Below are 13,252 nucleotides of genomic sequence, written 5' to 3' on the forward strand. Positions count from 1 at the left end.
GGAAAGATGATTCAATTTTAAGGATCTTATTGCACGTCTCTCCATAATTACGAGCGAGGAAATTTTCTTCATCTCTATCTGTTTGACAGTCTGCACTTTTAAAGACCCTCACAAATTGGAGTTTTCCCAACATAACAATACGTATACATAATGTCTGTAGGCATTAAAAAATTTAAACTGTGTCATTATATATAGTATCTTAAACAAGACCCTCTTAGATAGGATCTTGATGCTTCCTCGATTGTGCCCAAGTTTTCCTTGTTTGATGTATTAGTATCTTTTATCTTTAATTTCCACTGTAGTTTTGTGTTCATTGATCTTTATCTTTCTTTTTCAAGAGAGATTTCATCATCTATCACTTATGTTTGTGGAGGCTTTCATAAACGGCAGGTCCTCCAAGGCACTTGTCTATACAGGTGCATCTCATAACTTCGCAGTCGACAAAGAAGCCATAAGCTAAGGCTACGATATGCCAAGGAACCCGACATGCTAAGAATCATCAACACCTTACCAGTGTTGATCCATGGCATAGCTCGTAAACTGTCCCTTTGTTAGAGTAAATGGAAGGGAACGATTTATCTCACCATCGTCCCCATGGATGACTTCTCACTAGTATTGGGCATGGACTTCATTGACTCAGTGAAGCCATGGACGTTCGAGAAGAACGAAACGATGACAATTGCCAAGGGCTATGAAGCATGCTCCGTCCCAATCACTCAAGAGGTGGTCGAAGTCAAACTCATCTCAGCTATGCAAGTCAATAAGGGATTCCAAAGGAGACAAGCAACACGCATATCAAGCGATGCTCGTCGAGGGGGGGATCAACAAGGCGATATTCTGGAGGAGGTTTCGGAAACCTTGAAGGAGTTTGAGGATGTAATGCCGCTGGAACTACAGAAGAATCTCCCGCCAAGATGAGAGACAGACCATTAAATCGAGTTGGAACCAGGAACAATGAGGCCTTATCGAATGGCGCCACCGGAGTTAGAGGAGTTGCTAAAGCAACTCAAGGAACTATTGGAAGCGTGGTTCATATTTTTTATTTTAGAATTTAGTTTTAGTAGATAGCATTAGATCATAGAAATTTTATTTTTAAGACATTATTAAAAGAAATTAATGCTTTGAGAGAAATTATTTTTTTCATATATTAAATATAACAAATATTTTCCTAACAAGATGAATAGAGCAAGCAAAGAATTGTTATAGTTATTTATATATTATATTAAGAAAAAAGCGTATATATAAGGAGCCACTAATACACGAGAAATTACTAGATATTGTCTGTATATCGTATTTTATTCTAGTTTTAAGAAAGACGTATAATAAACCTAAGAAACTGATTGTGGTCAGTAATTGGTTTTCAAAAGGTTTTAAATGTTAACTGGTCTCCTAAATCTTTACATATGATATGTACGCTTATCTAAGATACTGGTTTTAGATGTTAACTGCTCTTCCAAGTAAACAAAGAAACCAAGCATCACATTAGTCATCTCTCAGGTAATGATGAAATCAACTAGTATTTGGGCCCAGGCGTTGCTCCGGGTTGGTACTGTTTTACAAATTTGATATGCATTTTTTTCCATTTCCATTAAAATATATTAAGAAAAAGTCAACATTTAAAAGGTACAAATATTATAATGTGGACACTTAAAATATGTCTAAATGTTAGTTGAGATGGTAATTGTGTCATATATAATTGCAAGATGTCACAGGTTCAAATCTTGTTGCAAGCTAATTTTACTTTTGTTACTTGACATGACTTGTCACTTGTGTATACATTGGACAATTCTAGTGGAGTAATCGAGGTGCCACGTGGCGTGTATACATTCTCACACACACCTTTTAATATATTTGTATAGATAGATGATTATCTTGCACTCGTGATCAAATATATCAAGAGAGTTTATCATCTCATAACAATCCTTGATATTATCAAAATTCAGAGGATGACATATTTTATCACTTAGAGTGCGTTCGCTTCATCTTAAAAAAAGTTTCAGGTGCAATCATCAGATCAGTTCAAATATGTTTCAATAAGGTCCAATAAGGTCTGACCAGATTAAATAAGTTCCAATCAGGTCCTATAAGTTTCAATAAGTTACAATAAGGTTCAAACAGTCAATTTTCAATAAGGTCTACTAAGTTTTAATCAGGTCGAATCAAGTCTAACAAGTTCCAATGGGGTCCAATAAGTTTCAATCAGGTCAATGAGCTCAATTAGGTCTAATCAGGTCCAATAAGTTCAAATAAGTTCAGTTGAGATAGGTTCAAGGTTTTTAAAGTGAAGAGAACGCACCCATGACCTCAGTCATGAGCTGGAAAACCAAAAATGATTTGTTTTAGAGAACTATCAAATTTGAACATTCGACCTTTTTTTTTTTGCTAGACTTTGTAGGTTAAAACACTTAACCCTTTTTTTATTATTTTTTTTTACTTATTCTTTCTTTTAGGTTTTTATAATTAAACTTGATGAACGATAAAAAGAATGTTAAGTGAATTTATCTAGGTTTTTTTTTACGTTGTATAAACATAGTATTTTTGTGTTAATTGATTGAATTTGAATTTTTCGTTCTTATGTAAGAATTGATTGGGTTTGTGAATTGATTGATAAGATATTTGATGGATGTAATGTAATATTTTTTATTTTTACTTTTTCTAGTGTAAATGTACTAAATCTTATAGTCAATATTTCTTTTTTGATTGCTAAATTATAAACTTGATTGCTTTCAATTTTAAGTTAATTTTTTTAATGTTATATTTGAGTTTGACTTTATTTTTCCATTTTGTAGTAGTAATTGATTTACTAATGGACACTTAAGTAAATTTATAGGGGGGGTCCACTTCCCTTATATAGTAGAAAGAAAAATTTGTCAATAAATGCCATATATGTAAGGCACTTTTTCGAATTAAAGAACTAGGTTGTCTGAAATTTTTTATAAATACCAAGGTTGGCTAATTTATTTGGAATCACTATCACTTAATGAAATCTTGCACTAGTAGAATAAATGCTTATTGCTGCGGTCAAAAAGTGGCACATTGCTGCGGTTTTGGGCGCGCAACAATTAGGGGGCAGCTATAGGTAAATAATATATTGCTGCGGTTTTAAACCGCAACAATATATGAACATATTGCTGCGATTTTTGGGCAAAACCGCAACAATATTTTATTTTTTATTTAAAAAATACAACATATTGCTACGGTTTTGGCTAGAAACCGCAGCAATATCTTGGTCTATTGCTGCGGTTGTTGCCCAAAATCGCAGCAATAGGTCATGGTACAGGCAAATTTTTTTTTTTTTTTTTTTTTTGCATTTTGCAATTTAATTTGAAAGAATAAAACAGACAACTAACCCATCCACTATCATTCTCTCATCCTTGCAATAGTCAAGTACAATAATAATACAAAAATAACCAAATCAAACCACCATATATTCAATAAAAATAATATTTTATAAACCCTAATTACAAATATATATAAAAAACTGAAAACATAGCTAATAAGGAAAAAATAAAAATAAAACGAAAAATGAAATAAAATAGAAATACAGAAGTACATAGATTTAATAAAGAAAATTAAAAATTAAAGGAAAATGGAAAAATCAAATTAGATCTTGAAACGTTGGTGCAGAACGTTGGTGGAGACAACTGTGTGAAGCTGTTGGTGCAGAACGTTGGTGGAGACGACGTTGGTGCGGACAACGTTGGTGGAGACGGCAAACGACGGTGGTGGAGATGAAGATCTTCGACGGTGGTGGGAGACGAAGACGAGAACGACGGTGGTCGAGACGAAGATGAGAACGACGGTGGTGGAGACGAAGATCTTCGACGGTGGTGGAGACGGACGAAGATGAGAACAACGAACAACGTGGGGCGAACGAACTCGAGACGAAAGCCTAAATGATGGGCTTGAACGAACGACGAAAAAATGCAAGAGAACGGCGAACAACGTGGGGCGAACGAACCTGAGACGAAAGCCTAACTGATGGGCTTGAACGAACGACGAACAAAAATGCAAGAGAACGACGAACAACGTGGGGCGAACGAACTCGAGACGAAAGCCTAACTGATGGGCTTGAACGAACGACGAACAAAAATGCAAAACAGATCGGGGGAATGAGGGTGAAGGTGAAATTACAAATTGCAAAAACCGTTAGTTTTGATTCATTAGTGGTACGTGAAATTACGATTTTACCATCCCCCACCACCACTGCCCCTACCACATGCAACAACCATGCTTGCCACCGTTACTGCAACCAACTACCACCACAACCAACTACATACAAAACCACCACCGCGCAAAAATTGTCCCACCCACAACCAACTACAAAACCACCACCACCTCCACCCACTCAAAAATCATCCCACCCCACCCTAACCAACTATGAAACTACCATTACCTCCACCCACCAAAAAATATACCCACCCCATAATACTAACCAACAACAAAACTATTGGCCACCACCTCGTAATGGTGGTTAGAAGAGAGAAGGGGATTGCAAGGAAAGTGAGTTTCGTGAGTTTTCGGTGATGGTGGTGGAGATTAATGGAACGTAAGAAGGTAATTTCACATGCCACTAACGGAGCAAAATTGACGGTTTTGCGAAAATCGATCTATTAAATGATAGTGATTCCAAAAAAATAACAGAATGTTGGTATTTATATATAAAATTCAAGCGAACTAGGTACTTCTTTTAAAAAATTGTCAAAAGTCTGGTATTTATAAACAAACTAGTGAGTGTCCCGGGCGATGCTCCAGATTATTTCTTTTCGTAAATTTTGTGAGGAAAAAATTGACGTCATAATATGAAGAATACAAGAAATTGGAGTAAGACTTAAGTTTATAATAGTCTACTATCATTACCATTGATGTGTTAGGTATCTACTCCCTCCGTTTCAAATTATAAGGCATGTAAACCACTTTTACGCATATTAAGAATTTAGTTAGTTTTAGTTAGATTTGCATAGGTAATAAGAATTGACATTAAATATTGTGTTGATAATAGAAAATAACCTATAATCTTATCTTGATAGTATAAAATTGCATTTAATTTTACATTGGTAATGTAAAACGCCTTATATTGTGAAACAAAATTTTTTAGCTTAAATGCCTTATAATTTGAAACAGAGGGAGTAACTACTTGTGTAGTCTTTAATGAGATATAATTACAAGATCGACCTTATTATATTTTATTTTGAAATATTAAACAATAGTGTTATGTTGTATCAATGGTTAAGCTTTCACTTTACCTTTCAATGGTCACATGTTTGATACCTTCTAACAACACAACATAATTTTTTTAGTTGAGGGGTTTGACATGAAAATAGAGCATTTGCATTAAAGCCTTATAGGAGAGTGCCACATGGCACATCGACATTATTATGAACGCCTTTTAATATACTTCCTCCATTTCATAATACTCGCTATATTTTCCATTGTGGGAATTTTCACATTGCTTGCTACACTTTCTTTTTGGGCAATAAACTCTCTATCTCTCCTCTCACATAGGTCCATTTTTTTTACTCTCTACCTTTTTCTTCTTCAAAAATTACATAGGAGTCCGTGAATTGAGAAGTGTAACGAGTAATATGAAACAGATGAAGTATTATTAGGCCTTGTTTGGTTGTATATAGGAAGTCATACTTCCTAGGAAGTTGTTTTTTCCATGTATTTGAAATTCTTATGAAGTGTAAAATTGTGTTTGGTTGATAATGGGAAGTAGAACTTCCTATGGGAAGTTTTACTTACGTAGGGGGACCTAGGTAAGTAACTTCCTCCATTTTGGAGGAAGTAGAACTTCCTAGGAAGTGCAAATTCCCATGGTTTTGCTAACCAAACAACTTCATATACTTCTACTTTCTAGGAATTTGCACTTCCCATGATTTGTTTTGTCAACCAAACAAGGCCTTACTATAGATTTTCCCAATAGAAGTCTATCATTTGTATCAAACCACAAACCACGCATCATTTTTACAGCAAGAAAGGACTGGAGAAATCTCGAGCGCCTGCTAAGGACTAGCTGCAACGATGGAGGAGGTGGCGGCCAAACCTAACCTAACCTAACCTAACCAATCCTCAATCTTAATCTTAAACCTCCTCGGTTTGGCTTTGGGTTTCTTATTGAAATAGGTAGTTTTATGAAACTAAAACTCTTGTTCTAAAGTAACTTATCCAATCGTTAATCTTTATCTTAACCTTAATCCTACTCGGGCTCAGTTTCTTATTCCAAAAGCTATCCCTAATATAAATTAAATTGGCGAGTGTTATCATCTATCTATCTATCTATCTTTCTATCTATCGAAAAAATAAAAAAAAATGGGTGATGAGAAATTAACAGAAGGGTACGAGCAGTTGGTCGATCCGAAGGTGGATACGAAGGTGCATTGGCAGACGGTGGTGGATAATGTGGGATCAGGTTTCAGTATCGGTTTTATGGGTGGTTTCCCGTACCACTTGGTAAAAGGGCTGCATCAAAACTTTGGGTTTGGCACGGCCTTGAGATTGGCATTCCAAAAAGCACCACTTATGGGTACTGCTTTTGTGGGTTTTGGTCTAGCAGCTGACGCTGTCCAGATTGTGGACTCGTCAATTCGTGGTAAGGAGGATTTTTACAACATTTTCTTAGGTAACGCCTTCGAGGGAGCTGCTCTCAGGGCTAAGCATGGAATCATATCTGCGTCACGCTCCGCCCTCTGTACGGGAACTCTTTTCACCAATGAATAGTTTAAAAAGACGAAAGATCAACAAGATTACCTACCCAACACCAACAGGAGAGCCAAAGTATCAGGATCACGAGACGTCGAGACCTAACACATCATTCATTGGTTAGGAACGCCTTTTAATATACTAGTATAGATATCCATGTTTTTTTTTGAAAGGCTAGAGATTAGAGAATAGAGATGCTTTCTTATTTTTCACTGTCCGATCTGTTACTTCTTGTAGCTTACTAGATGTTCCATTTACAGCCTCATTGTATGTATGTATGTCATTATTCACATTCTTTTACCACATCTAATTTTATAGCTGTTCATTGTTGCACATCAAATTCAAATATCAAAGTGATGGACTTTCTCTATTGTTGTTGTTAGGAAATAGGTGTTGTAGTTTGATTAATGCGGAACAGAAAATCAATGAAATAATGAAGGTGAGAAAACTATAAAGATGAACAAACAAATAACACAAGGATTTACGTGGTTCAGTCAAATTTTGACCTACATCCACAGGTGGGGGATTAGAGCTTCTTCACTATAATGGAGAAAATCAGAGAGAATAATACAAGAGTCCTAAATCTAGAGGCTAAGAGTTTCACATAAGTTGTGTTAATAATAATGAACACTAAGAGCCCTTTTATAATCATAAGGAACCCGTACAAACCCTAAAAGATAACTTAAGAACGAAAAAATATCAAGATACGCGTTCAGCCCCCGACCCGCAGGGTGTACCCCGCGCCCGCGCGGCCAGTCATCCCATTCTCACAGATGTTCTGCCCGCCCGCGATATAGCCCGCGCCCGCTGGTTTTCGAGCCCGGTACGAAACAGCTTCGTCAGTCATTCGTAAAACGGGCGTAACTTTCTCGTTTCTTATCGGAATTGGGCATATGATCTATCATTGGAAAGCTCTTTGAACAAGATATCACCTCCAATTTGAATCACATCAAAACCATTTATAGATTGGGATATATGTGCATTCAAAGTCAACCTTATGCCATTCACAAGATTTCAAGTCATAATTAACAAATCTCCACCTTGACTTGAAACCGATCAAACAAGGTAACTCCACCTTGAACCAAGAAGTGATGCTCAACAACAACAAAAACACCATAGAACCTCCACCTTAAACAAAATTCCATAAACCTACCCATTGTAGGCAATCCAGAACGGACATCTTCTATAACTTGTGTACCGATGCGTCTTCGAACACAAAACCCGTATACAAAACCATCACATGGCCTAGATCGAGAGTATAAAGTCACCAACGCCAAGCATGGTTCCTCAAATTGACCAAACTCTCTTCAAACACTTCTTCATCTCAACAACAAACTCAGCAATTCTAGAAACTGAATGACAACAATAATTTCTAAATTGCAATAGTACTTAATAAACATAAAAGTACCAAATTTGAGATAAGAAATAGCATAACTAGAACAAAATCTAATGCATAACCAAGATTGTTACTTTATTGGAAACTCAAAAACAATCTATCATAGACTTCATAGCAAAATCCACACGGTTTCTCGTTTTACCAAGAGATCTCAAAAAGGGCACCAAACATAAAGAGATCGTAGAAACCGCAGCCCCAAATCTTGTAACCCTAAAGTGCAAGATCATCATCAAAAACAGCGTCGGCAATATTTGCAGATTGACCCTCATTTGACCTTTCTCCATTTTTCTTCTTTAATTTTCAACACTCAGATTTAATATGACCCTTCACATGACAATAGTTACAGATTTTGCCTGAATTCTTTCCACCATGAGCAGCCAAAGCATTTGTTTAACAGAATTATTAGATTTATTAACTAATTTATTGTCAATTAAATCTCTCTGAGTCAAGGCCTCCTTAACATCCTGCAAACTCAAATCATCTTTACATATAATAAGGTATCTCGAAAACGCTTATACGAAGGTGGTAAAGAACACAACAACCTAATAGCCATATCCTCATCATCGATCTCAACATCGATATTTTTCAAATCCATAATTATAGAGAAGAATTCATCTAAATGAGACTCAAGCGGTTTACCTTCTTCTAGATTGAGATCATGAAGTCTAGATTTTAGTAGTAGACGGTTGGTCACAGATTTTCCAACTTCAACCACAAACTCGCAGCAGTCGTCTCTTTGGCAAACTCTCTCAAAACTTCATTCGATAGACTTAAATGAATTGCTGAGAGTGCCTTCAAATCCATATCCTCCCACTGATCATCCGTCATATCCGAAGGCTTTTTGGATGCACCTACCAAAGCCTTGTAACAACCATTTTGAACCAGGATGGCTTTCATCTTTGATTGCCATAGGCCAAAATTTACTTGCCTATCAAATTTCTCAATATTGTATTTCATTGACATAATGAAAAAAAAATCAAACTTTTTCTATAAACACTTAAGATCTTAAAACAACCAAGCTCTTGATACCAGTTTGTTAGGAAATAGGTGTTGTAGTTTGATTAATGCGGAACAGAAAATCAATGAAATAATGAAGGTGAGAAAACTAAAAGATGAACAAACAAATAACACAAGGATTTACGTGGTTCAGTCAAATTATGACCTACATCCACAGGTGGGGGATTAGAGCTTCTTCACTATAATGGAGAAAATCAGAGAGAATAATACAAGAGTCCTAAATCTAGAGGCTAAAAGTGTTTCATAAGTTGTGTTAATAATAATGAACACTAAGAGCCCTTTTATAATCATAAGAACCCGTACAAACTCTAAAAGATAACTTAAGAACGAAAAAATATCAAGATACGCGTTCAGCCCCCGACCCGCAGGGTGTACCCCGCGCCCGCGCGGCCAGTCATCCCCATTCTCACAGATGTTCTGCCCGCCCGCGGGATATAGCCCGCGCCCGCTGGTTTTCGAGCCCGGTACGAAACAGCTTCGTCAGTCATTCGTAAAACGGGCGTAACTTTCTCGTTTCTTATCGGAATTGGGCATATGATCTATTATTGGAAAGCTCTTTGAACAAGCTATCACCTCCAATTTGAATCACATCAAAACCATTTATAGATGGGGATATATGTGCATTCAAAGTCAGCCTTATGCCATTCACAAGATTTCAAGTCATAATTAACAAATCTCCACCTTCACTTGAAACCGATCAAACAAGGTAACTCCACCTTGAACCAAGAAGTGATGCTCAACAACAACAAAAAACACCATAGAACCTCCACCTTAAACAAAATTCCATAAACCTACCCATTGTAGGCAATCCAGAACGGACATCTTCTATAACTTGTGTACCGATGCGTCTTCGAACACAAAATCCGTATACAAAACCATCACATGGCCTAGATCGAGAGTATAAAGTCACCAACGCCAAGCATGGTTCCTCAAATTGACCAAACTCTCTTCAAACACTTCTTCATCTCAACAACAAACTCAGCAATTCTAGAAACTGAATGACAACAATAATTTCTAAATTGCAATAGTACTTAATAAACATAAAAGTACCAAATTTGAGATAAGAAATAGCATAACTAGAACAAAATCTAATGCATAACCAAGATTGTTACTTTATTGGAAACTCAAAAACAATCTATCATAGACTTCATAGCAAAATCCACACGGTTTCTCGTTTTACCAAGAGATCTCAAAAAGGGCACCAAACATAAAGAGATCGTAGAAACCGCAGCCCCAAATCTTGTAACCCTAAAGTGCAAGATCATCATCAAAACAGCGTCGGCAATATTTGCAGATTGACCCTCATTGACCTTTCTCCATTTTTCTTCTTTAATTTTCAACACTCAGATTTAATATGACCCTTCACATGACAATAGTTACAGATTTTGCCTGAATTCTTTCCACCATGAGCAGCCAAAGCATTTGTGTTAACAGAATTATTAGATTTATTAACTAATTTATTGTCAATTAAATCTCTCTGAGTCAAGGCCTCCTTAACATCCTGCAAACTCAAATCATCTTTACCATATAATAAGGTATCTCGAAAACGCTTATACGAAGGTGGTAAAGAACACAACAACCTAATAGCCATATCCTCATCATCGATCTCAACATCGATATTTTTCAAATCCATAATTATAGAGAAGAATTCATCTAAATGAGACTCAAGCGGTTTACCTTCTTCTAGATTGAGATCATGAAGTCTAGATTTTAGTAGTAGACGGTTGGTCACAGATTTTCCAACTTCAACCACCAAAACTCGCAGCAGTCGTCTCTTTGGCAAACTCTCTCAAAACTTCATTCGATAGACTTAAATGAATTGCTGAGAGTGCCTTCAAATCCATATCCTCCCACTGATCATCCGTCATATCCGAAGGCTTTTTGGATGCACCTACCAAAGCCTTGTAACAACCATTTTGAACCAGGATGGCTTTCATCTTTGATTGCCATAGGCCAAAATTTACTTGCCTATCAAATTTCTCAATATTGTATTTCATTGACATAATGAAAAAAAAATCAAACTTTTTCTATAAACACTTAAGATCTTAAAACAACCAAGCTCTTGATACCAGTTTGTTAGGAAATAGGTGTTGTAGTTTGATTAATGCGGAACAGAAAATCAATGAAATAATGAAGGTGAGAAAACTATAAAGATGAACAAACAAATAACACAAGGATTTACGTGGTTCAGTCAAATTATGACCTACATCCACAGGTGGGGGATTAGAGCTTCTTCACTATAATGGAGAAAATCAGAGAGAATAATACAAGAGTCCTAAATCTAGAGGCTAAAAGTGTTTCATAAGTTGTGTTAATAATAATGAACACTAAGAGCCCTTTTATAATCATAAGGAACCCGTACAAACCCTAAAAGATAACTTAAGAACGAAAAAATATCAAGATACGCGTTCAGCCCCCGACCCGCAGGGTGTACCCCGCGCCCGCGCGGCCAGTCATCCCCATTCTCACAGATGTTCTGCCCGCCCGCGGGATATAGCCCGCGCCCGCTGGTTTTCGAGCCCGGTACGAAACAGCTTCGTCAGTCATTCGTAAAACGGGCGTAACTTTCTCGTTTCTTATCGGAATTGGGCATATGATCTATCATTGGAAAGCTCTTTGAACAAGCTATCACCTCCAATTTGAATCACATCAAAACCATTTATAGATTGGGATATATGTGCATTCAAAGTCAGCCTTATGCCATTCACAAGATTTCAAGTCATAATTAACAAATCTCCACCTTCACTTGAAACCGATCAAACAAGGTAACTCCACCTTGAACCAAGAAGTGATGCTCAACAACAACAAAAAACACCATAGAACCTCCACCTTAAAAAAATTCCATAAACCTACCCATTGTAGGCAATCCAGAACGGACATCTTCTATAACTTGTGTACCGATGCGTCTTCGAACACAAAATCCGTATACAAAACCATCACATGGCCTAGATCGAGAGTATAAAGTCACCAACGCCAAGCATGGTTCCTCAAATTGACCAAACTCTCTTCAAACACTTCTTCATCTCAACAACAAAACTCAGCAATTCTAGAAACTGAATGACAACAATAATTTCTAAATTGCAATAGTACTTAATAAACATAAAAGTACCAAATTTGAGATAAGAAATAGCATAACTAGAACAAAATCTAATGCATAACCAAGATTGTTACTTTATTGGAAACTCAAAAACAATCTATCATAGACTTCATAGAAAAATCCACACGGTTTCTCGTTTTACCAAGAGATCTCAAAAAGGGCACCAAACATAAAGAGATCGTAGAAACCGCAGCCCCAAATCTTGTAACCCTAAAGTGCAAGATCATCATCAAAAACAGCGTCGGCAATATTTGCAGATTGACCCTCATTTGACCTTTCTCCATTTTTCTTCTTTAATTTTCAACACTCAGATTTAATATGCCCTTCACATGACAATAGTTACAGATTTTGCCTGAATTCTTTCCACCATGAGCAGCTAAAGCATTTGTGTTAGCAGAATTATTAGATTTATTAACTAATTTATTGTCAATTAAATCTCTCTGAGTCAAGGCCTCCTTAACATCCTGCAAACTCAAATCATCTTTACCATATAATAAGGTATCTCGAAAATGCTTATACGAAGGTGGTAAAGAACACAACAACCTAATAGCCATATCCTCATCATCGATCTCAACATCGATATTTTTCAAATCCATAATTATAGAGAAGAATTCATCTAAATGAGACTCAAGCGGTTTACCTTCTTCTAGATTGAGATCATGAAGTCTAGATTTTAGTAGTAGACGGTTGGTCACAGATTTTCCAACTTCAACCACAAACTCGCAGCAGTCGTCTCTTTGGCAACCTCTCTCAAAACTTCATTCGATAGACTTAAATGAATTGCTGAGAGTGCCTTCAAATCATATCCTCCCACTGATCATCCGTCATATCCGAAGGCTTTTTGGATGCACCTACCAAAGCCTTGTAACAACCACTTTGAACCAGGATGGCTTTCATCTTTGATTGCCATAGGCCAAAATTTACTTGCCTATCAAATTTCTCAATATTGTATTTCATTGACATAATGAAAAAAAAAATCAAACTTTTTCTATAAACACTTAAGATCTTAAAACAACCAAGCTCTTGATACCAGTTTGTTA

The 13,252-nt window shown here is 36.5% G+C and overlaps 1 protein-coding gene across 1 annotated transcript; it reads left to right on the forward strand.

The window, feature by feature from the left end:
* The first annotated feature begins 6,312 nt into the window (after nucleotides 1-6,312).
* LOC104900860 (mitochondrial import inner membrane translocase subunit TIM17-1-like) lies at nucleotides 6,313-6,720 on the forward strand. The gene has a single exon (XM_010688390.1). The coding sequence runs from the start codon at nucleotides 6,313-6,315 to the stop codon at nucleotides 6,718-6,720; it is 408 nt and encodes a 135-aa protein (XP_010686692.1).
* Nucleotides 6,721-13,252: the final 6,532 nt, after the last annotated feature.

Source organism: Beta vulgaris, chromosome 8, assembly GCF_026745355.1.
Source record: "Beta vulgaris subsp. vulgaris cultivar EL10 chromosome 8, EL10.2, whole genome shotgun sequence".
Lineage (NCBI taxonomy): Eukaryota > Viridiplantae > Streptophyta > Magnoliopsida > Caryophyllales > Amaranthaceae > Beta > Beta vulgaris.

Bases quoted from the DNA above. Each gene is read 5' to 3' on its own strand.
- LOC104900860 (XM_010688390.1), top strand. From the start codon at position 6,313: ATGGGTGATGAGAAATTAACAGAAGGGTACGAGCAGTTGGTCGATCCG.